Source organism: Lathamus discolor, chromosome 6 (genome assembly GCF_037157495.1).
Source record: "Lathamus discolor isolate bLatDis1 chromosome 6, bLatDis1.hap1, whole genome shotgun sequence".
Lineage (NCBI taxonomy): Eukaryota > Metazoa > Chordata > Aves > Psittaciformes > Psittacidae > Lathamus > Lathamus discolor.
In genome coordinates, this window is record NC_088889.1 from 48,002,670 (window position 1) to 48,024,889 (window position 22,220).

The 22,220-nt window shown below is 42.1% G+C and overlaps 1 protein-coding gene across 1 annotated transcript; it reads left to right on the forward strand.

Annotated features, from left to right (window-relative positions):
- Positions 1 to 814: 814 nt before the first annotated feature.
- Positions 815 to 16,977, forward strand: THBS1 (thrombospondin 1). The gene is made up of 22 exons (XM_065686665.1): positions 815 to 940; positions 1,100 to 1,190; positions 1,927 to 2,504; positions 3,053 to 3,128; positions 3,376 to 3,572; positions 3,766 to 3,891; positions 5,397 to 5,490; positions 5,808 to 5,981; positions 6,361 to 6,537; positions 6,879 to 7,052; positions 7,235 to 7,362; positions 7,482 to 7,634; positions 8,064 to 8,282; positions 8,803 to 8,910; positions 9,385 to 9,544; positions 10,126 to 10,244; positions 11,900 to 12,134; positions 12,595 to 12,822; positions 12,975 to 13,246; positions 13,574 to 13,671; positions 13,782 to 13,921; positions 14,597 to 16,977. Exons 2-22 carry the CDS (start codon positions 1,124 to 1,126, stop codon positions 14,602 to 14,604), a joined length of 3,531 nt encoding a protein of 1,176 aa, XP_065542737.1. The 5' UTR covers positions 815 to 940; positions 1,100 to 1,123; the 3' UTR covers positions 14,605 to 16,977.
- The last annotated feature ends 5,243 nt before the right edge of the window (positions 16,978 to 22,220 follow it).

Genomic DNA, 22,220 nt, shown 5'->3' on the forward strand with positions numbered 1-22,220 from the left:
GTCATCCCCGGGCACGCTCCTGCAGCGACAAGCACCGGAGGAGTGGGACGGCGCCAGGTCGCCGCTCCCCCCGCCCGCCTTGCTGCTCGCCGCCGCTCTCCTCTTGCCCGACACGACCCTGCCCTGTCTAGCGAGAATTTATTCTCCTTTCGTGACCCCAGCCTCCCCGCGCCGCGTGCTCCGGGCAGCGGGCAGGAAGAGCAGCCTTTCACCCACTGAAGTTAATGAAGTGTAGGCCGCCCTCAGTGCCTCAAGCCAGCCGGACAGCGGCGTTACGCGCACCTCTACGGTACGCCCCGGCCGAGCCGCCGGCGAGCCCCGCGGCGGGATGCCCGCCGGCCGCGGGAGTAGGGCTGCCTGGCGGCAGGGGAAGGCCAGGACACGCTCGCTCCCCAGCGCGGGGCCAAGGACAGCGTGCGCGAGCCGCCGGGGCCGCCGCGGGGCAGGGCTGGGGCTGCGGCCAACAACGGGTGCCTCGCCCGGGGAACGAGGGCCGCCGGCGGGAGGGCGGCGGGGCGGCAGGACAGGCGCCCTAGGAGCTCGCGGGGCGCCCCCAAGCGGCAAGGCCGGGCTCTGCACCGCCCGCTCCGTGCCAGCGGGCCGCGCTGGCCGGCCCTACCGGCAGCGGCGGCGGCAGCGGCGGCGGCAGCGCACCGCGCCCGCCCCTGGCCCTGCGGAAAGTCCTCTGCGGGCTCGGAGCCGCCCGGCCCCCGCCCCCCGCTTCCTGCCCCGCCGCCGCTGATTGGCCAGCCGCGCGCCGAGGAATGCGAGCCACTCTTTAAAGCGGCGTGAGGAGGCCGTCCGGCAGTGCCCGGCAGCGCCGCGACCCGCTGCGGCTCGGCAGCCCGTCTGCTTGCCTTCCCTCTCTCCCTCGCGGGACAGCCTGCGGGTGCCCGAGGATACTAGCCGCCGGTGCCCACCCGGATCGCTCTCCCCGGAGGTAAGTGCTGAAGCGGCTCCCGCTGCCCTGCGAGGGCGGCAGGGTATCTGTCCCGTCCCGTCCCGGCTGCCTCCCGTCTCCGGGGAGCCTCGGGAGCCGCCGGTGCGCCGGGCCGGTGTGGTGGCAGCACGGTGACCTTCTTCTTGTGGCTGTCCCCAGGCTGCTTAGAGGGAGCCCTGTGCCATGGGGCCAACAGCTGCGCTCTGCCTCCTCCTTCTGCTCTGCGGCTCGGAGGCCAAGCGTACTGCAGGTAAGACCAGACCCGTGCCGGCGCTCAGAGCAGACAGGGAAGGGAAGCGGGGTGGGGGAAAGAAAACGCTTATTGGTGTCTGTGTACGCGGCTGAAATTGTGTTCGGTGGTGAAGAGTGACAAAACTGTCAATGAACAAAAGCTTTTAACCTTAGCATCAGATGGTTGCGGATAGGAAGCTTTCTCTAGTGTGGAGTTTGTGTAACCTTCAGAAATAGGAATGCAGTCTCCAGGAGTGAAGCGCATGGCTTGTACCCCTCTGCGCTGAGCAGAGGAAAGGGGAAACTTGATGTAGGAACTGGCTGAAGAAGGGATGGGGCTGTAGATTGCTGTCATGGTGCCATAGAGGATCTGCTGCTGTGCTTGCTGTCACCCAGCTGGGCTAGGCAAGTCCCTTTTCAAGCCCCAACGCAGCAACATTGCAGCCTGGGCTTCTGCTGTCACCTCTCCACCAGAGCCTACTGAGGTGCCAGAACAGTTGCTACCTTTGTGTGTCAGTCAGCAGGTACCTGGCACTCCTGTGCCGACTGGCTCCTGTACAAGAATTCGCATGAGCCGCCACACAGCAGCTCCTGGTGGGACTGCTGTGTCGCTGGGGCTATGTCTATACTCTGATGTGAGGTGCTGTATCTCACACCGTATGCACTATTAATGCTAACAGTATGTTGAGCAGTCCTGAGCATCTACTCTGCTGCTTCTTGTCCCTTGCTCATGTATCTTGTTCTGATCTCTGCAGAGTCCAGGAGCGATGACAACAGCGTCTTCGATCTCTTTGAGCTCATTGGCTTTATTCGGAAGGGAGCTGGGCGCCGGGCACCCGGGGTACACCTGGTGAAGGGACCGGAATCCTCCAGCCCTGCTTACCGCATTGAAGACGCCAGTCGCATCCCTCCTGTCCCTGACTCAAAGTTCCAAGACTTATTAGATGCCATCCACGCTGAGAAGGGCTTCATCCTCCTGGCCACTCTCCGGCAAGCTAAGAAGAGTAGAGGCACACTGCTCTCGGTGGAACAGAAAGACGGCTCTGGTCATGTGTTCAGTCTAGTATCAAACGGCAAGGCAGGCACCCTGGACCTGAGCCTTTCTGGTGATGGCAAGCAGCAGATAGTGTCAGTAGAGGATGCCTTGCTAGCTACAGGACACTGGAAGAATATCACCCTGTTTGTGCAGGAGGACCGAGCTCAGCTGTATGTTGGGTGTGAGAAAATGGAGAATGCTGAACTGGACATCCCCATCCAGAACATCTTCACTAGGGACCTGGCCAGCAGTGCCAGGCTCCGCATTGCCAAAGGGGGAGTCAATGACAACTTCCAGGTAAGGCTTTCACTGATGTTTCGCCTTGTGTTTTCAAACGTCTGCCCTGAGGTGTGTTAGCTACTCAAGCATCCTCAATAGCTGCAAAGACTGGGAGAAGGGGTTCTGACTGGTTTGTGCTCATCTGGTACGGACCATTTCTAAATCTACTAAACTTTAGTATTGGAGTTTGAAGGGTGAAGAATTAGATTTGTGGGGATAGAACTTCCTGCAGCAGTAAGAAGGCACTGAAGCTTCCAAACAGGTAGTCGTAGTTTCACTGCTCAGCTTCTGAATCTTCTTATACGAGATTCAGAAATTCCTGGGTTTTTTCCTTCCTGCCTGGAGAGCTGCCAGATACTTGTGGCCAAGGATAAGAATGTTAGGAAGCACGACTTGTTATCCTTAAGGAGAATAAAGCAACGTGTTTCACTTTGCCGTCTGTCTGTCATGAAATTACTCCTAATAAACTTACTTGACCGTAACTGCCTCCAAGCTCTCTCCACGCAAGCTGTACTTCTTTACCTTGCAGTTGCTGCAAGTGGTTGTAATTCTTCCTCTGTCCACAGGGACTGCTGCAGAATGTGCGGTTTGTGTTTGGAACAACCCTGGAAACTATCTTGAGGAACAAAGGCTGCGCCAGCTGTAAGTTTGCAATCTTTCAAATCCAGTGACCTATTAAAAATAAGATTCCTCATTGCATTAGAAAGACAAGTTGAAACAGAACTCAGAAATATGTTGATGTGCAAATCCACATTGCATAAGAAATATGATTACATTTCTGCAAGCAACCTAGTGAATCTGATGGCAGCTGTTTAGCAGGTACTACCCTAGAATGATAAATGCACATGGTAAAAAATGAATTTATTTTATGTGTGTTTGTGTCTCTTAGCCACTAGTGCGATCATTACTTTGGACAACCCTATCAATGGTTCAAGCCCAGCTATTCGCACTAATTACATTGGCCATAAAACAAAGGACATTCAAGCAGTCTGTGGTTTTTCCTGTGATGAGCTAACAAATATGTTTGTGGAACTGCAAGGGCTCCGGTCCATGGTTACAACACTTCAAGACAGAGTTCGCAAAGTGGTGAGTGTTGGTTAAATTCATGGTACCTTTCATTAACTGGCACTTAGTGAATGAATTATAACCTGTCCTTTGAGAGCCTGGATAAACAGTAATAACTTTACTATGATTTTTGTGGAAAAGGCTGTTTTCTGCATTAATTTCTAAATATCTTCTCTCTGCTTTTCTTCCTGCTTTCTCTCCCTCCCCCTCCAAGACTGAAGAAAATGAACTCATTGCCAAAGTAGTCCAGATCACGCCCGGAGTGTGCATTCATAATGGAATCTTGCACAAAAATAAAGAAGAGTGGACTATTGACAGCTGCACTGAATGTACCTGCCAGGTGAGATTCCTCACATTCATAAATCCTCTGTATATAAATTCATGAGTTGAAACTAACAGATATTTCTAAATGACACTCTTTAAGAAAGAGTGAATCCTGCACAGAAATGGGCATACTGCAGTAGTCAAAGAATTATTCGGTTTATTTTACCCTACTAGATCTCTGGTATAAAAGCAGCTTTCATGCAGTGTTACAACAGCAGTATTTTAGAAAATTACACATAACATCACTCTGATACAGCTTTTAAATCACTCTTAGTCCCTTAATTTGGGGAATGCCTATATCCTTTATATAAGTCCATAAGTAAACTTAAAGTCATCGTCAGTAGAACACATTTATAGTACTATTAGCTTTGCTCCCTGGAATACTTTAGATCCACATTCTGTATTTACTGAACCTCTTTCTGGCTTAATAGGAAAAGACATTCTAGTATTTGGTAAATACTCTGAAACTTAAGATATTTTTTTTCCTCTATCTAAAAAATGCTTCTAGTTTTGTCCTATTAGCAGTCGCAGATTACATGGAGCAGCAGATTTCGGGTTAGTTATTTAAATACCAGGATTGCCTGGCAATATATGTATGGTTTGTGTTCCACTACTGTAGAATGTTGTAAAAGTACACAAAAACGTACAATTTCTGAGTTTCTTTAAACTTTTTGCTTGCTCCCAGTGTGGAGTACCAGTCTACTGAAGAGTGTGTTAACTAGCCTGCTGCTGTTTAGAAACTAAAGCCTGAATATTTGTACATATACAGTCCAAGGCATCTCACCAAGTTCTGCATCTGCTTCTATAGATCTCTACATCTTTTGTGTTGTAATCAGAAAATGATACTGTGACTTCTGCATTTGCCTTTTTCCTACCCACCCAGTTACTCAGTGTTAGGTGTAATTGCCTTAATGTGGTCATTTGCTTGGGGAGATTAAAATAGTAATCATGAGAGAATTCTCCTGACCAAGCTGCTACCTTCTGGGAGCAAAACTACAGGCTGCCCTTTAGCTCTTACTGAGATTGGAGGTGTATGTTCTTACCCTGCCTGTTTGGCTTAAATATCAAAGACCTCTAAGTATAAGTTACAGATTTCATAGCTCTTGAGCAGAGTCCACCAGACTCATTTTATCTTTACTGTATAATCAGCTTAAATTCATATTAACTGAAAAGAAAGTCGGCTTCTCATTCTTGTTTTGTTCCCTTGGTCTGACCTTATACTTGAGGTATCACGTGATAATTTTTACTCTAGCCAGCATCTGGTAGCTATTCTTGATCAGCTTCTGCAAAACCAAAATACTTCTGCTTTTGGTGGACAAATAATGAGTGAGAATGGGAGTGAGGTGAAATTGGACTGAAAATACCTGGGACTACCCTGTTGTATTAGCTCTAAATACAAGGTTTTCTACTTTAGAGGGGCTATTGAGTCTTGAAATCCTGCAGAAAACATCTCTGATCACTTAACTGGACTCCAGACATCATTTATATTCCACTTATTTCAATTTTCACAATTCATTTTAGAACTCAGCAACTATATGCCGGAAAGTGTCCTGTCCTCTCATGCCTTGTTCAAATGCCACTGTGCCCGATGGGGAGTGCTGCCCTCGATGCTGGCGTAAGTACTTAATGCCTTCACACTTGTATTGCAGTTGGCTTCATCTAGGTAGACACATGCTGCTCTAAAGTATACAACAACTGGATATAACCTTGCACCACTGGAGTAAGGCTAGCCTGATGCCTCTTTGAAGCTAATCATTTAGCTAATGTGTGTGAGCACTGAAATGTTTGAGTTCTTGGCCTTTATCTTGTACAAGAAAAGAAGATGCCTGTGGCTTTTGAGGACAGCAGTGTCTCTTTTTTGTGAAGAGTGGGAGAAAAGGCTATAGAAAAACATACAGCTGCAGTTTTATTCAGAGCTGTATCTCTCTGCAGCTAGCGACTATGCAGATGATGGGTGGTCTCCTTGGTCTGAATGGACTTCGTGTTCTGTGACCTGTGGGAATGGGATTCAGCAGAGAGGACGATCCTGTGACAGTCTCAATAACCGCTGCGAAGGGTCTTCTGTACAGACTCGGACTTGCCACCTTCAGGAGTGTGATAAGAGATGTAAGTATTTGATCTACTCACACTAGTAATAAAATGCAGGCTGCTTTTATTTGCTTAATATTAACAGCAAAGATTACCATGTAAGCTCTGTCACTAGGAAGGAGCAACGGCTTTAAGGATCTAAATTAATCAGGTAAAGGGTTCCAGATACCTAATGCAGTAAATAGGCATGTTTGGGCATTGCTCCCAGGGCAAAATTTGAGACAGTTTAGGTATACAGTTTCTCTAGTGACAAAACAACTTGATCAGTGACAGTGCTGGGGCTATCCAATACCTATGGAGTGTGGTACAGTTGTGGTACTGGCTATGTCCAAGGTGTTGTGCAGCTGAAGTGTGTTCTTCAGAAACTCTATTAATAACAGACATCTCTCTCTTGCAGTTAAACAGGATGGTGGCTGGAGTCACTGGTCACCGTGGTCATCGTGTTCTGTCACTTGTGGCACGGGCATCATCACTAGAATTCGTCTCTGCAACTCACCGGTACCACAGCTGAATGGCAAGCCTTGTGAGGGTGAGGCACGAGAAAACAAACCCTGCCAGAAAGATCCTTGCCCAAGTAAGTGCATTCATGTGGTAACTTTTAGTAGCTTAAATGGTGATACTTCCTGAGTAGTTGCTATATAGTATAGTTCTAGTAATATTCCCCTTTTAAACTTGGGGGTGGGCTAGCTAAAACCACACAGGTTAGTTTCAGGTGAAACTGATCTGTTCACAGTTTCTTCTGTTTACAGTTTCTTCTATGGCTTATCAGTAGAGTCCATTAATTCTGTCAGTTATGTCTGAGCAATGTCTGAAGTGCTCTCATGACAAAAGTAATAGTCCTTAGTCAGGAAAAGAAACTAGTTGCACCACTGAATTTAAAGCTATACCTGACTTTTAAGTTTTATCTTCCTTTAGTTAATGGCAACTGGGGACCATGGTCTCCATGGGATGCTTGCACAGTGACATGTGGAGGAGGACTTCAAAAACGTAGCCGTCTCTGCAATAATCCTGAGCCTCAGTACGGTGGGAAAACTTGTGTTGGTGAAGCTAGAGGGACTCAGGTTTGCAACAAACAGGACTGTCCAATTGGTGAGTATTCATTTTCCCATAAACAGCTGAAGGTTGTGTACAATCTTGGAAATACTGATTAAAAACTTTGACATAAGTCTAAAACACAAGTGCTAGAACTCCAAACCAGCATATGAGCCATACAGCACTGGAGCAGCATGGCAAGTGTCCCTCATCTTAACAATTTCTTATTTGTTTCTCAGATGGGTGTTTGTCTAATCCCTGCTTTGCGGGGGCTACATGTACCAGCTCCCCTGATGGTTCCTGGAAGTGTGGTGCCTGTCCTCCTGGTTACCATGGTGATGGTATCCACTGCCAAGATATTGATGAGGTAAGAAGACTAGGGTTTTCCCCTTGAGAGGGAGTGAAAGAAGATGGGAAGGGAGAATAAAATCGCAGTGGTTTATAATGCTAACCATTACTTTCCTCTATCTCAAACTTGTATTTCAGTGCAAAGAGGTTCCTGATGCCTGCTTTGTCTTTAATGGAGTGCACAGGTGTGAGAATACTGAACCTGGTTACAACTGTCTTCCTTGTCCGCCACGTTTCACTGGGACACAGCCATTTGGTCGCAGTGTTGAGGATGCCATGGCTAACAAACAAGTATTGTCAGCTTGAGAGTTATTCTGGGTTATGAAATCCCACAAAGTTTCCGAACCACAGAAAGCACCTATGCATTTTAGGGAAGAAGGACTTGGCACATTCAGTAAAATGCCATCCTCTGTGATTCAGAACAGGAGAAGCATTAAGCAGTTTGAGTTCAAAATGAGCTTTAGGTGGCTTAGAGATTTTTGTAGTGCTTGGTTCCATTTGAAAATGAATAGGGTTTGAACAAGAAAAAAAATTATTAGTGCTAAGACTGCTACTGGATTTGGGGAGGGGAAGAATGTAATGTATGAGGCCTTTTCCTTCCTGATCGAAGGATCTTTGATCAAAATAAGCACATACTGTCTATGTTTTATTTGAATCTCTGGGAAAAATTAGGGATAAAAATATGTTTCCAGTGGATTTAATTTCTGTGTGGTCTTCCAGGTCTGCAAGCCACGTAATCCATGCACAGATGGAACACATGACTGCAACAAGAATGCCAAATGCAATTACCTTGGCCACTTCAGTGACCCCATGTATCGCTGTGAATGTAAACCAGGCTATGCTGGCAATGGTATAATCTGTGGAGAAGATACTGACTTGGATGGATGGCCAAATGAGAACCTTGTTTGTGTTGCCAATGCCACTTACCACTGTAAAAAAGTATGTTTATCATGTTTTCCCATCTACTGTTATAACAGCTTGTCTATCTAATAAATGTATAAAATGTTAGGTTTGAGGTGTGAAGCAAGTCTCTGTCTAGTTTGAGCTATTAAGCTATCCTCTCTGTCAAGTATACTGCTAGGAGACTCTTGCTTTAGATGCCCTTGCAATATGGAGAAAAAATGAAGCCTGAGAAAACTATGTTTGTTATAAATCTTCTAGGGAGACTCTAGCTTAGCCTATGCCTATATCAGCTGTGCTCTGACAGATACCTTCAGAGGAGGAAAAGAGGGTAAGATTCCGGAAAGCAGCCAAATCTTTGTTTTAAAAATGGTTTGAACTATGGCCCTCTAAATTTTAGCTAGTCATTACTGTGAGGATAAGTCTGAGACAGTTACAGTAAAATCACAGTTACTTGACAGAGGCGTTAGGACTTTGCCTAATAATTAGGTATTACCTGCTAAAATCACTGTTGTAATCATGCCAGGAGTAACCTCATCTGTATTCTTCCTCCTTCTAGGATAACTGCCCTAATCTGCCCAACTCTGGGCAGGAAGACTATGATAAGGATGGGATTGGTGATGCCTGTGACAATGATGATGATGACGATGGCATCCCTGATGACCGGGTAAGACAACACAAAAGATGAGCCTTGAGAATGTAGCTTTCCTATTCCCCTTCCTTCTAAGCTGGGGTCTAGATTCTAACCTTATTCTTGAGAAGACCATAGGAAATTGCTGGCACTGACTGTTGATATGTCTAACTATGCAGATGAACTTTCTACAGCTGGTTGAGCTTTGAAAGTGAATATACATCTCCTTTATTTAGTGGGGGGGTTTTGGTGGGGTTTTTTTATTATTATTTTATTTTATTGGGGTTTTTTGGTTGGGTTTTCTTTTTGTTGGTTGGTTTTTTTTAACTCAGCCATTTCTATGCTCAGGGAAGTAATGGTGTGTTTTGAGATAGTAGCATTCCAGATTTAACTGTTTCCCTGCCTTTTATTTCTCCTTTCATATAGCGGTACAAGTATAAGCAGAATCTGGTTAAAGCTTTAATTTGATTCTCTTTTAAAGGCTGACTTTTTTTTTTCATGCTTTTGCAGGACAACTGTCCATTCATCTACAACCCACAGCAGTATGACTATGACAGGGATGATGTTGGTGACCGCTGTGATAACTGCCCCTACAATCACAACCCCGATCAAACTGACACTGACAACAATGGAGAAGGAGATGCATGTGCAGTGGATATTGATGGAGATGGTAGGTGGTCTCTAAATCGCTATTTCAGACGATTTTCTAATCACAGATAGATGAAATTTACTAATTCTCATGTTTCATCCATGAACACATGAAAGTTCTCCTCTGGTGGTTTCAGGGCATAAGATTACTGAAATAACAGTTACAGTTAATGGAAATTGACTTTGAAATATACACATTTTGGCACTGTTGAATTCAGGCTCTGCTCTCGCAGACAGTAGGGACAGAAGTGTGTGGCAGAGCTAGTGATGAGTTAAGTTTCAAAGCTTTCAAATGCTGCTCACAATGCTTTCAAAAAAATAGAAGAGTGAGATGTTTTAAGAGTGACAGAGCACTGGAACAGGTTGCCCAGGGGGGTTGTGGAGTCTCCTACACTGGAGATATTCAAGGCCCGCCTGGACAAGTTCCTGTGTGATGTACTGTAGGTTACCCTGCTCTTGCAGGGGGGTTGGACTAGATGATCTTTTTAGGTCCCTTCCAACCCTTGGGATTCTGTGATTCTGTGATTCTGTGATGTTTTTATGCAGTCCTCTGCAGCATGGAGCCGTCTGACTTTCATTCATGAGCTCTTCTTCGTTTTACAGGGGTCCTTAATGAAATGGACAACTGCCAATATGTCTACAATGTAGACCAGAGGGATACAGACTTGGATGGCGTTGGAGATCAGTGTGATAACTGTCCACTGGAACACAATCCTGACCAGGTAGGGGATTTGCATTATATAAACAGAAAGGTGGCGGTATTAAAAAGGTAGTATGTTGTGTATTGTAGAAAATATCTGAACAACAAGTGACAACTTAAATTTGACATCTTCCAAATCATTCTTATTAATTTGCTAAATGGTGCATTTATCAAATAACATGCCTTCACCATTCAAACAGTTGCTCGGTATTTCCTGAAAAGTAACTCTAGTGAACATCTGTGAGACTCTTGCAAGTGCTTGTCTCCTAAATCTCTCTTAGGCTTGTCAGCTGTGGTGATTCTCATAGTAAGGATATGAAATTCCTGGGAGCACTGTATGAAAAATGGGTAGGAAGGAACTACCTGCTTCATAGCCTGAAGAGCTGTTTTCACGTGGACACAAAGTTGCTCTTTAATCATTGTTGTTAAGTTTGAAATGGCTGCATTTCAGAAGATACACCTTTCCTGCCAGTAACTTAAAGGCAGCACAGGTACTCTTCTCTAAGGAAGAAAGCACATTGTGAATTAAAATTCCTCTTCATAAAAGTCTAGGGGGATGCAGCCTCTCACACAATTCGCTGGTTCAAAAATGTCTGAAGCAGTAGATAAAGCCTGTGCCATCCTGTCATTTACAAGGCTGTAGTTTAATAGCTTCAGGGACATATATGGAATGTTTGTAGGGTTAGAAAAGGTGCTGCAAATCAGAGGAAAGTGTAGCCTAAAAGCAGAGTTACTTGAAATATTTAAATAGATAATATAAAGTTTCTTAATCTTTTTCTTGCTTTACTACTTCCCTTCCTAAGGGTAGAAAGTGCCTGAAGAACCTTTCAGACAGTGTTTCTTCTGACATTTTGAAATCTTGACTCCAGTGGGGTTGGTTTGTTGGCTTGCTTGGCTTTTTTTTTTTTCTGAACACTTTTCTAATCAAGTTCTAGAAGTGGAAATGGTAGGTTTCAAACAGCAGAATTAATAGCTATTCAAACTGTGTGATATGCCTTCTGTCTACACCAACACCAAGGTAACTCGCCATTGCTGACAAGACTACTAGACTAAACCTTGAGGCAGCCTCAGGGATGAGTGAATTGGGTTGGTTTCTTTTACTTAGTCATCTTCTGAAATAAGAAATGACTGGCTAAAATACATGATCAGCATGCACAGCAGTTCATGCAGTCCTTGATCACTAAGGGAATAATTGTCTTGACTGAGTCATGGGGCATGAAGAGCATTATAAGCTTTTATGATATGGTGTGGAGGCTGTAAAACAAAGACATGGTGGACTATGTTTTGCTGTCTTTACTGGCTAGGTACAGAGTAGTCTGACCCTATCTGGTCCTTGGAACCAGGGAGTTGCCAGAGATGGTAGGAGGTGGAGTACCCAGTGTTCAGTATGGTAGACTAGTGATAGTCATGTGGCAGAAGGAAGAAGAAAATCAGGTGACTATGCTGCTTTCTGCTGCAGCGAATTCAAATTAAAACCAGGACAAAGCTGAAGTAGCCTGAAAGCAGTTGGCACAAGAAGCTTGAAGTAGGCATGTATTAATCCGAATACCTCACTACATCCATCTTAGTTGTTGCTAAAGCAAGCAGAAATCTCAGTTAATTCTAGCTGTTAAGACTCCTTTTTCAGCCTTTTTAAAGTGTATTTTTTGAGTGTTCTTTATCTTTTTCATTTCTTAGGAAGATGCTGACTCTGACCTCATAGGTGATCAATGTGACAACAACCAAGACATAGATGAAGATGGCCATCAAAATAATCTTGATAACTGCCCCTATGTGCCCAATGCCAATCAAGCTGACCATGACAAGGATGGAAAAGGTGATGCCTGTGACCATGATGATGACAATGATGGTATCCCTGATGACAAAGATAACTGCAGATTGGTCGCCAACCCAGATCAAACTGACTCTGATGGTAAGATGGCCAGTATCATAGTAACACTTTAGAGGTATCTTCCAATAGTTTTGATGCATGGGTTTTTGGTTGGTTGGCTTTTGGGTTTTTCTGTTTGTGTGTGGTTTTTGTGACAGTTTGGGTTTTTTCATTTGGTTTGGTTTTGTTTGTTTTTGTTTGTTTCTACACTAGTTAGGGTTGGACAGAACTTCCAGGTAACAAAAAGATAGTGTCTGTATTGTTATAGTACTCCTCAGGAGTAAGGAGCAATGTAAAAATGATTACATACCCAACTTATTCCTAAAGCACTATCAGGCTGGAGTGAAAGGGCATTTATACAGCAGCTGTCATGGCTTCTGTACAGTGTCTGCCAGTAGTACCTGACAGTCAGAGATCTGCAATTAAGACTACAACTCCAAGTTGTATGATTCGGAAGCAAACAACAATAGTGACATAATGGTAAATTACTTGTGTCCTGCAGGTGATGGACGTGGAGATGCTTGCAAAGATGACTTTGATCAAGACAGTGTGCCAGACATTGATGATATCTGCCCTGAAAATGTGGACATTAGTGAAACTGATTTCCGAAAATTTCAGATGATTCCCCTGGATCCCAAAGGAACATCCCAAAATGATCCAAACTGGGTTGTTCGTCACCAGGGTAAAGAACTGGTTCAGACAGTCAACTGTGACCCTGGCCTTGCAGTTGGTAAGGGGAAAACTTTAACTTGTGTTACACAAAGACCTTACTTTGGTTTTGAGTTGTGGGTGAGGAGAGGAAGAGAACCTGGGATATTAATGAGTTATTTAAGGATCACAAATAAGTGGCACCTAAAAAATTTTTCCATTAATGCTTCATAGGTTTTGATGAATTCAATGCCGTGGACTTCAGTGGTACCTTCTTCATCAATACAGAAAGGGATGATGATTATGCTGGCTTTGTATTTGGCTACCAATCTAGCAGTCGTTTCTATGTTGTCATGTGGAAGCAGATCACCCAGTCTTACTGGGACTCCACACCAACCAAAGCTCAAGGCTACTCGGGCCTCTCCATCAAAGTTGTGAATTCCACCACTGGTCCAGGAGAACACCTTCGTAATGCTCTGTGGCACACAGGAAACACTCCTGGCCAGGTAAGAGTGGCATTTTGATAACCTACTCTTCTGCACTGTAAGAAAGGCTGTTCTTCCAACAGAGTAGGCACTGTACATGCTGATCAGAACAGCATGGTGGTCTTGATGAAGACTGATAACTAAGTATCTGAAATCTTGCAAAATACTGTATAAAATTAACAGGACTGCATGCTGCAGACAGTCTTTCAGCACAGTGGATCACTGTTTCTGGAAATGTGGAGTAGTTTCCTATTTACATATTTAAAAGTAAATTCAAATGCAGTCAATTTCAAAAGAAGGCCTATGTTATCTCGGGCCTCTGGTTAATAAAGAAATATTCTTTCATAGGTGAGAACTTTGTGGCATGACCCTCGTCACATAGGCTGGAAAGACTTCACTGCATACAGATGGCGTCTTAGCCATAGACCAAAGACTGGTTACATCAGGTGAGCAGCATCCTTTTATCTGAAGTCATTATCACAAGGAAAATAGATGTCTGTAAAGATGAACCTAACAGAAGCTTATCAAAGATGGCTGACCTATTATCTCTTTGTAGGGTTGTAATGTATGAAGGGAAGAAAATCATGGCGGACTCAGGACCAATTTATGATAAAACTTATGCTGGTGGTCGGCTAGGATTATTTGTCTTTTCTCAAGAAATGGTGTTCTTCTCAGATCTTAAATACGAATGCAGAGGTAAGAAAGGCATTGCATTTAAGAGGTCTGTATAAATGGTTCAATAAAAATAAAATGGACCAAAAAAATAAGAGCTAAAAGGAAAGGTCCACCCATGATCTTTTATGGGTCAATCTCAAGTAAGTTCTGCAGGCAGCAACAGGGCACCTTCCTGAAACTCTTCACAGTTAAAAGTATAAATGTAAAAAATCTATTTCTATTGTTGTTTCAATGTATCAGAAATCCATGTTGAGCTCCAGATATAAAATATATCTTGAATATCCTTCAAAATGACTCTAAAATGGATCAGCACAGCTGATGGTCCAAAGTGAGAATGCAGAATACCAGCTTTAGCAAGCAAGAGGGTAGTGTCTGACATGTAAAACACTGATTTACTTAAAAGTAAGCAAAGTAGAAGATTGTCCACAAACTGCAGGAATGCAATATAGTGGAGGTATATGACTACTTCCAGGTGCCCTAGTCTTCTTAAATTATGACTTTATTATGTCATGGTTACATGGTTACATGGACTAGATTCTGAAGTCTGTGGTGAGAAAGTACGTAAGCACTTTCAGTTGTCTGTACCAATACATTCTTTACAAATGTCTGTAGGGATTGATGTCTTGGACATAATCATGCATAATACACAGAAATATTTAAATATCTTAAATTTTTCTTTTTTTTTTTTTTTCACAGATCCATAATCACAAAGTTATTGGATCCAGAGACTATTTAAAAATGCTGGTATTGCACCTTCTGAAATGTTTAGCCTTACGAATCCTGGGACCATTATATTATTCCTTCCTTTCTTCTTTCTGTGTAAATGCGGACTCAAAACACATGACCTGCCTCAAGAGAATGCTTTTGAGAGTATGAAAGTGAGAACATACTTGGTATCTGACCTCTGCTGAAGTGGAAGGAAACGTGTCTTGCAAATGAGAATTGTCTTCACTGAACAAGCACACTTTCAGTAGGAAAGACATTTGTTTGCTGTTTATCACAGTGCAGTGTCACTGCCTCTCTAACTGGAGGTCCCATGGAGTAGCATTTTGTAAAAAGAACATCTTTGGATGTGCTGTGGACTACTTAAACTGAAGACCTTTCATTGTGTGGGGAAAAGGGATTTTGGGTGGGAGGGAGAACTCCAAGTCTTTTTATTCTTTATGGGGGAGAGGAGTTTTTGTAATGAGGGCTGCACTGCTTTGGTTTACATCCATTTAACTTGGAGGAATTATTATACTTTTATGTCATATCTTTCAGATGAAAACACAGCCTTTTGCTCCATTTGTGGTGAGCTAGATCACTGCTCTATTACACAGGACAAAGCAGATATCCTAAAACTGATTCCTGCGGTGGGAGGGGAGAAAAGAGGATAAAAACTGGCACACTGGATCACATCAGCTTTGGGAGAACTGGGATATACAATTAGATTCTATTTTTTTCCTGATTTAGATGCAGATCTTTCTTACCTTTAAATATTTTCTTTCATATATGGTGCCAAAAAGCACCACCATCTCAGCTAGCACTTTGCTGTCCTTCAGGAAACCAGCAGGTACTTCACTTTTTATGGTTAAAAAGGCACAAATATAATAGTAATGAAAACATTCCTTTTCTACATGCCATAGATGGTTTAAACCCCTCACTTTGGAGGGGAGGGGAAGGGGCCTATAGATAAAATACTGAAATTGTAAAATATTTATTTTTACCTATCCTTGATGTTATAATGACTGAGGGATTGTTGATTAAAGCAACAAGAAATGCGTCAAGACTATCCACCTAATCATTGTTACAAGTCTTCATGACTGTTGGATTGTAAATACAGATTATTTATTAACTCTGTTCTATATGGAAACTAGAGAGAGTTTAGATGAGAAAAAAAATCATCTTGTCTGGAGCAGATAGTGCTGATGTATTTGTTACAAAGACCAGTTTTCCTATAAAGGCCTTGAGGCACAGGGAGAAGTGATGGGGTGGGTGATGGGATGTTTGTTTTTCTCAGTCTGAGCTCAATACTGGCTTTTCCTTCCTTTATGCAAGGCAGTTCATAGCCTGGCAGGCAACTGTTGTGCAGTGCTAAAACTCAAGTCCCTTGGGATGATAGCAGTTCTTGTCTCATCCGTAGCGCTAGAGATAAGGCAATGACATCTACTATCTTAGCGGTTATTTAGTGCTGGGAAATGTCTCCAGTGCTCTACCACTGGTCAGTGGGCCTGATAGAGAACCAGAATACCCGTCCTGAGGAGATTGCAGAGAGGCACAATGACCACAAGCTGTAACCATTCAAACCAGCTGTTTGTGTCACTGCGCACTCATTCTTGTAACTAGTCATGTGTGGCAACAAAAGAAGGAACTCTTCGCAGACTAGACAGAATTTCAGGAGCTCCTTGCAAAAGAGGGAGAGGGCTTGATTTTCCTTAGCAGAAGACTCTTCCCCAACAGAAGGGGCAGCATCTTTATAGTTATTATATTTCCTTGTCTTTAAAAAAAAAAAAAAAAGGAAAATAAATGAACACAGTGAAAGTTTTACGTACAAATATTACCTCATTGTTGTGTGACTGAGAAAAACCTTTGGATAAAGCAGAGTTCAAATGTCTAACAAACTTTAAAGCTACTGTAGTACTAAAACGTTAATGCTGTACATAGTCAAAATTTCTTTGCAGAAAATGTATTCCCAGTAAGGAAATGGCATTGGAAAAAAAAAAGTCTGATACAATTTCTAATGTTGTGTTATATTTTTTCCTGTCATCTTGTATACCATTGCTTGTATTTTTATAAGTTATTTTTCTCATTGCCATTTTAATAGTTAATCACATAATTGTGTAGATAGGCTATTTAAATAATTTATCATGAAATGCTACCTGTAGCGTTAGTATTTCTATTTTTATAAAATGTTTGCACATTGAACTGAAGATTTTTTTTTTGCTTCCCTCCTCCAGATGTTTTTGCTAGCATAATTTTCTAAGAACATGCTTTTTTGTAAACATTTTTAACCATTTTCCATTTTAAAGTTGTGTAAGTTGTACAATAAAGCTTCTTACATCCAAAGAACAATAAACCAACAAGGACATTTATATTTACATCTTTGAGCCATAGTTTTATTCATGTTTTGTAGTTATCGGTGATTCACCAGAGGTATATTATTTGTCAAATTTGGCTTCAAAGCATGCCGTCTCTACCTTCTTTATATTAAAACTATGATGATGGGATGCACCTCAGCTTTCACCCCAGCTTTGACCTGAAGCCTTTCCTGTCATTAGGGGCATGGACAGCTGGCAAACGGGATTCTGAAGGCTTCAGTGAAGGTTTCTGTAACTGCAGCCACAGCAATGCTGCCCATGATGCAGCCACAAGTCAAAATACTCTTTGAGGGATTTCAATCATCCCCACCCAGGCATATCCGCTATTTCCTTTTCATGGGAAAAGAGGCATCATGATGGCTATCTGCAGGGACACATGAATACCTGTTAACATCTCTTCTAGACTGAGAGGGCTCGTGTGATCAAAAAGCTGGTGGCATAGCACTGTGGCAACTGCTGCTAAAAACAAGAGCAGTTAATAGTAGTTGCTCAGTCTTTACTTGCAGCAGCAGTTTGTCCCATAAGCCTTTTACCAAAGCCAGGCGCTATATTAGAAGTGCAAGATACCCACATAAGAAGTGTATTTAGGGGATCCTGCAGGTATACAAAAAAATCTTTACATCTGCTGTTCCTGACGTTGAAGAGCTGTGCTCTATGACATTTTCCCTGTTTTTCTGTCACTAAACTTTTGAGAACAGCCCCAAATATTTGATTTTATCCTATTAGGAACAAAGAGAAAAAAGACAAAAATCTTTACCTTTTGCTTCCTGCAGTTCTGGTCTCAAACTCTCTTCTTGTTTCCCAGGAGAACCAACACTGAGAACTACAAAGAAAGAAATTTCCCGCTTGGAGAAGTCTCTTTACTGGGCTTGCAGGAAATAATGCGTCACTCTGGACTTAGAAAGCCAATAAGTCATATGAACAGATGTATCCATGTATAGATATATGTAGTTCTAACCCAAAGTTTAAAGCTGCTGATGTGGGAGAAGATCACCTAGGCAGCCCATTCCAACAACCTTGCCTGAGCCCAAGCCAAACTTACTTTCATGGTAATTTATTGCATGCATTTAAGTAGTAAATGCTACACTAATATTAGTGTAGTATCTGAATTGGGATGGTACATAGAATAAAAAAGGCAAGCCATGTGGCTTGTGTTAAGCCATAGGTTAAGTCCACCCACTTGCTTCTTGGGAAGAGCAAATACAGTAAGACACAAGAAAGAGCTACAGTTGAGATAATTAGGCTTGTACTTGCCCAAAGATACAACTATCAAAAACCAAACAGGAAGAGCATGGAAAATATCCACACTTCACCAGGCAAAAAATCCACAGGTGAAGCCCATGGGAAATATGCTGTTCGCAGCTCCCTTCAGACTCATCAGTGGGGTACATAAGTGTGCCAATTAATATATGCCGCTTCTAGTGTTATTGGATACTTGGCCAACTTTTTTTGCATATATAATCTTTGAGCTTCAAGCTGTTGCAGAGAGTGCAATGTTTTCTCACTATAGTACACTCTTCTCAGAGTCAATCCAACTACAGTAGCTGAAATTTTCAAGTAGTCACCTGCATCAAAGCTATGTTCAGGAGATGTAGTAGTTTAACCTGTAGATTTCTATAACCCATAGGTTTCAATTTCAATAAAAATGGAGATAAAGGGTGAAATAACTGCAGCAAGATCTGCATCTTAATGACAACAGTGCACTTTTTACTGATCTTGTCATGATTTTGAAGTCCATAGTATGGTAATTGGCTGATATTTCAACATAAATTCATTTTGGAAGGCATTGCCAAGATAATAGAAGAGAGCATCTCCCATGTATTCACAAAGGGAGTTCTAGCTTTTACTTCTCATCTTTTCCAAGAGAAAAAGAACAGGTGCCCAAAGTTGTACAAATATTTAAACAGAGTTCTGACAAGAGGAAGAGAACTCATTAGAGAAAAGTGTTTGGCAAGAAAAAGTCTTCAAGATAAAACCTTCCACAGGAAATCCATAGACAAGTATCACAGAGAAACTTGGATTTTCAAATTTAGACAAACCCCAGAAAGCCCAGCCATCTTTCTTTGTCTTTAATCTTTCAACTGCTTTCTGCTGCTAGCATAGGCAATACATACAAGAACTAAACTGGGTGCTGCTTAGACATTGTGCCAGTCTCCCTTGATGACTCCACTCACAAAATGCGTACGGAGAGACCATTTCAGCGTTATTGTAAAACGAGTAGAATGCCTCTGGAAAAACCCTTCCCACCAAAACTATGCATACCAAATACACTAAAGAAACAATAGGAAAATAACGGCGCAGAACAGTGTTTCCACAAGAAAATTGCAAATTTTAAGTGTGGTTGGGGGAAGTTCCAAATACAAAATAACTGCCTATAAATCAAAACTATTCATGCACTTCAGCACTCTAAAGATTAATACGCACTTCTGAGTATTCTATTTTGCTGGGGGGTTGTAAAGCATAGTAGATAGGATACCACAGATGCAACTGCAAGCAGTGAACTATTTCACATAGCCTTAAATGACAGGGAGCCTTTTATTCTAACTACTGCACCTGGATTCCAGCCAATCCCCCAATGAAACGTATAATTGGATAACTGTAGGTTATAGCATTAGTAGCATTCAAGTGCCTCTATTCTATTTAAAAAGGAAACAGTTCCATGACCTTTAAATCTCACTACAAATAAAAGAGCAATTATTTCTCAATAAATACATCTGTTGAAAATTATTAAGAAAAAAAAGAAAAAAAAATCAGTTATTATTTTTCCTTTATTTCAGAAACCTTCCTAATTTAACAACTTTCCAAGTATCTGCCAAACCACCTTGTCTTCTTTGTCTACCCTTCAAACTGTGAGACGCCCAGACATGAGGCTCTTTTTTGGCTGGTGGAATCACTCTTGAAAGCGTTAAGTGTACAGTGCACCTGAAAAGCAAGAGAGAAAGACCTAGGCTAAAGCCTTTCTAAGAGACATAACAAAAGGAAGAGGTGCACTCGTATTAATTTGCTGACATTTTATCTAGAAAATAGGGGTCTTGAATAAAATTTTTAAATTCTTATCAATACTGAAATTACAGAACTGTAGTGGCAAATAACAGCCTCTCACCTACCCTCACTGATTTGGAGGTAAAACTGCACCCTTTCTAGCACATGAATTACTGGCATTCTTTTTCGCACTTCCAGACTAGTCTTTGCTACTCTGATGATATGTTTAAGCAGCCCTTTCCTCTCTGATCCATGTAGCAGATGATTTCTGCACAGCCTGTTTTCACTCTCTGCTCAGCATGTCTACTGACTCTGCAGGAGTTCTGCTCGGGAAGTGAGGGAAAGCATGCACTACAGCCCCACAGAGTGGATGCCAGCCACCATCTGGCTTGGAAAAAGCATTTGGCTGAAAACCTCTGTGGGGCATTTTATCCTCCTCTTTTTCATTTTTTTAGGATGAAGCTGGAAGTTTTTCACCTCTTGATAGAATTACTTCAATTTAAACTTGAATTCTGGACATATAAGAATAACTTCTCTCCTTTTATCACTGTTATCTATAGTCAACAAACTTTTTTATTTTATATCAGGATACTTAGTCCATCACTTTCCTTTGAAATGAAAAAGACCCTTAACTGCTCTATATCTGCAAAATAATTATAAATCTGGACTGAAATCCTTGTACCATTACAGTATACGGAAATCAACACTTTGAATCATCTGACTCAAATCTATGTTTTTATGGTATCCATTTTATGTAATACATATTAAATTAATACATATAATTTCTATATACTTATATATATATATACAGACATAAGATTCATGAAAATGATTGAACCACCCTTATTTTCTGCTTTCAGGGGAAAACATTATAGAGTTTGTAATTTTAAAGGGCAAATCATGCAGCATCGAAACATGCCCCCTAAAGTAAATCAGTATCACAGCTGAGCACCGTCCACCACGAACACCAGTACTATATGTATATTACTGGGGAGTCTCAGTGACAATGGCAGAATGGCTTGGTCATATATTGCTCAGCAAATAGATGCAAGCACACCAAAATATCCTCTTCATGGGTATGTTGCTTTTATTATTATTAAATTTTTGGAACAAAATTATCTATCTTGTGCTGTAAAATAAGAAGATAAGGAAGAAAAGGAAGGTAAGATAAGGAGCACAAAACAGCACAAATCCACGTGCACACATTAAATTTCTTATTCCTCAAGTTATCCTCAGGATAACTTTAAAAATCAGTCTCCTGTTCTCTGCTGTGTTTTGGGATGAAAGGAGCTAGGGAAGACTGTAAAGAAGCTAGTTATCAGAATCTTTCACCAAATACAACTTACACTGAATAAAGTTATATATTTTGGGAAACCTGTTTCCAGATCCTGAGTTAGGCTGCAAACGAAAATTCATTTAAACATCTTAATCATCACTGCTGCATTATTCCCCGAGGAGAAGCTGCCGCATTCCAGTGCAGCTGGAATTCAAGTGGCGAGCCGATGGAGGGGTTATTGCAGGTCACAACAGTGAGACACTGAAAAAACAAAGAAAAATCCATGAAACCTCCTGGGCTCAACTTTCATTTTACCCTGACATTGTGGGTGCTTCAGCAAGTGACCTTGTCATTATATTTTATGTAATATCTCTGTTATTCTGTACCTCCTAATAGTAACCATGTTTTACAATATATTTTTATCTATTTCATAGAATCATAGAATAGTTAGGTCTGGAAAGGACCTTAAGATCATCTAGTTCTTACTCGCCTGCCATGGGCAGGGACACCTCACACTAAACCATCTCACCCACGGTTTCGGCCAACCTGGCCTTGAACACTGCCGGGGATGAAACATTCACAACTTCCCCGGGCAACCCATTCCAGTGCCTCACCATCCTCACAGTACAGAACTTCCTCCTTATGTCCAATCTAAACTTCCCCTGTTTAAGTTTTAACCCATTACCCCTTATCCTATCACTACAGTCCCTAATGAAGAGTCCCTCCTACACTATTGCTTAAAACTGATAATTAAAAGAAGGGTTTGAACTTTTCTTTCACCTGCAACATCAAACAAGAAATAAAATCTTCTCACATATCCTGTTATTTTATATAATGGAATAGAAAACAAGCACACATAAATATTAGACCATTAGTTTTTGACAGTCTCTGAGACCCTCTGTGCCTTTGGAATAGCATTTCATGAGCACTAGGTCCCTGTAGTTTGCAGTGCAGGATGCTCAGCACTTTCCAAGACCTGAAGTGA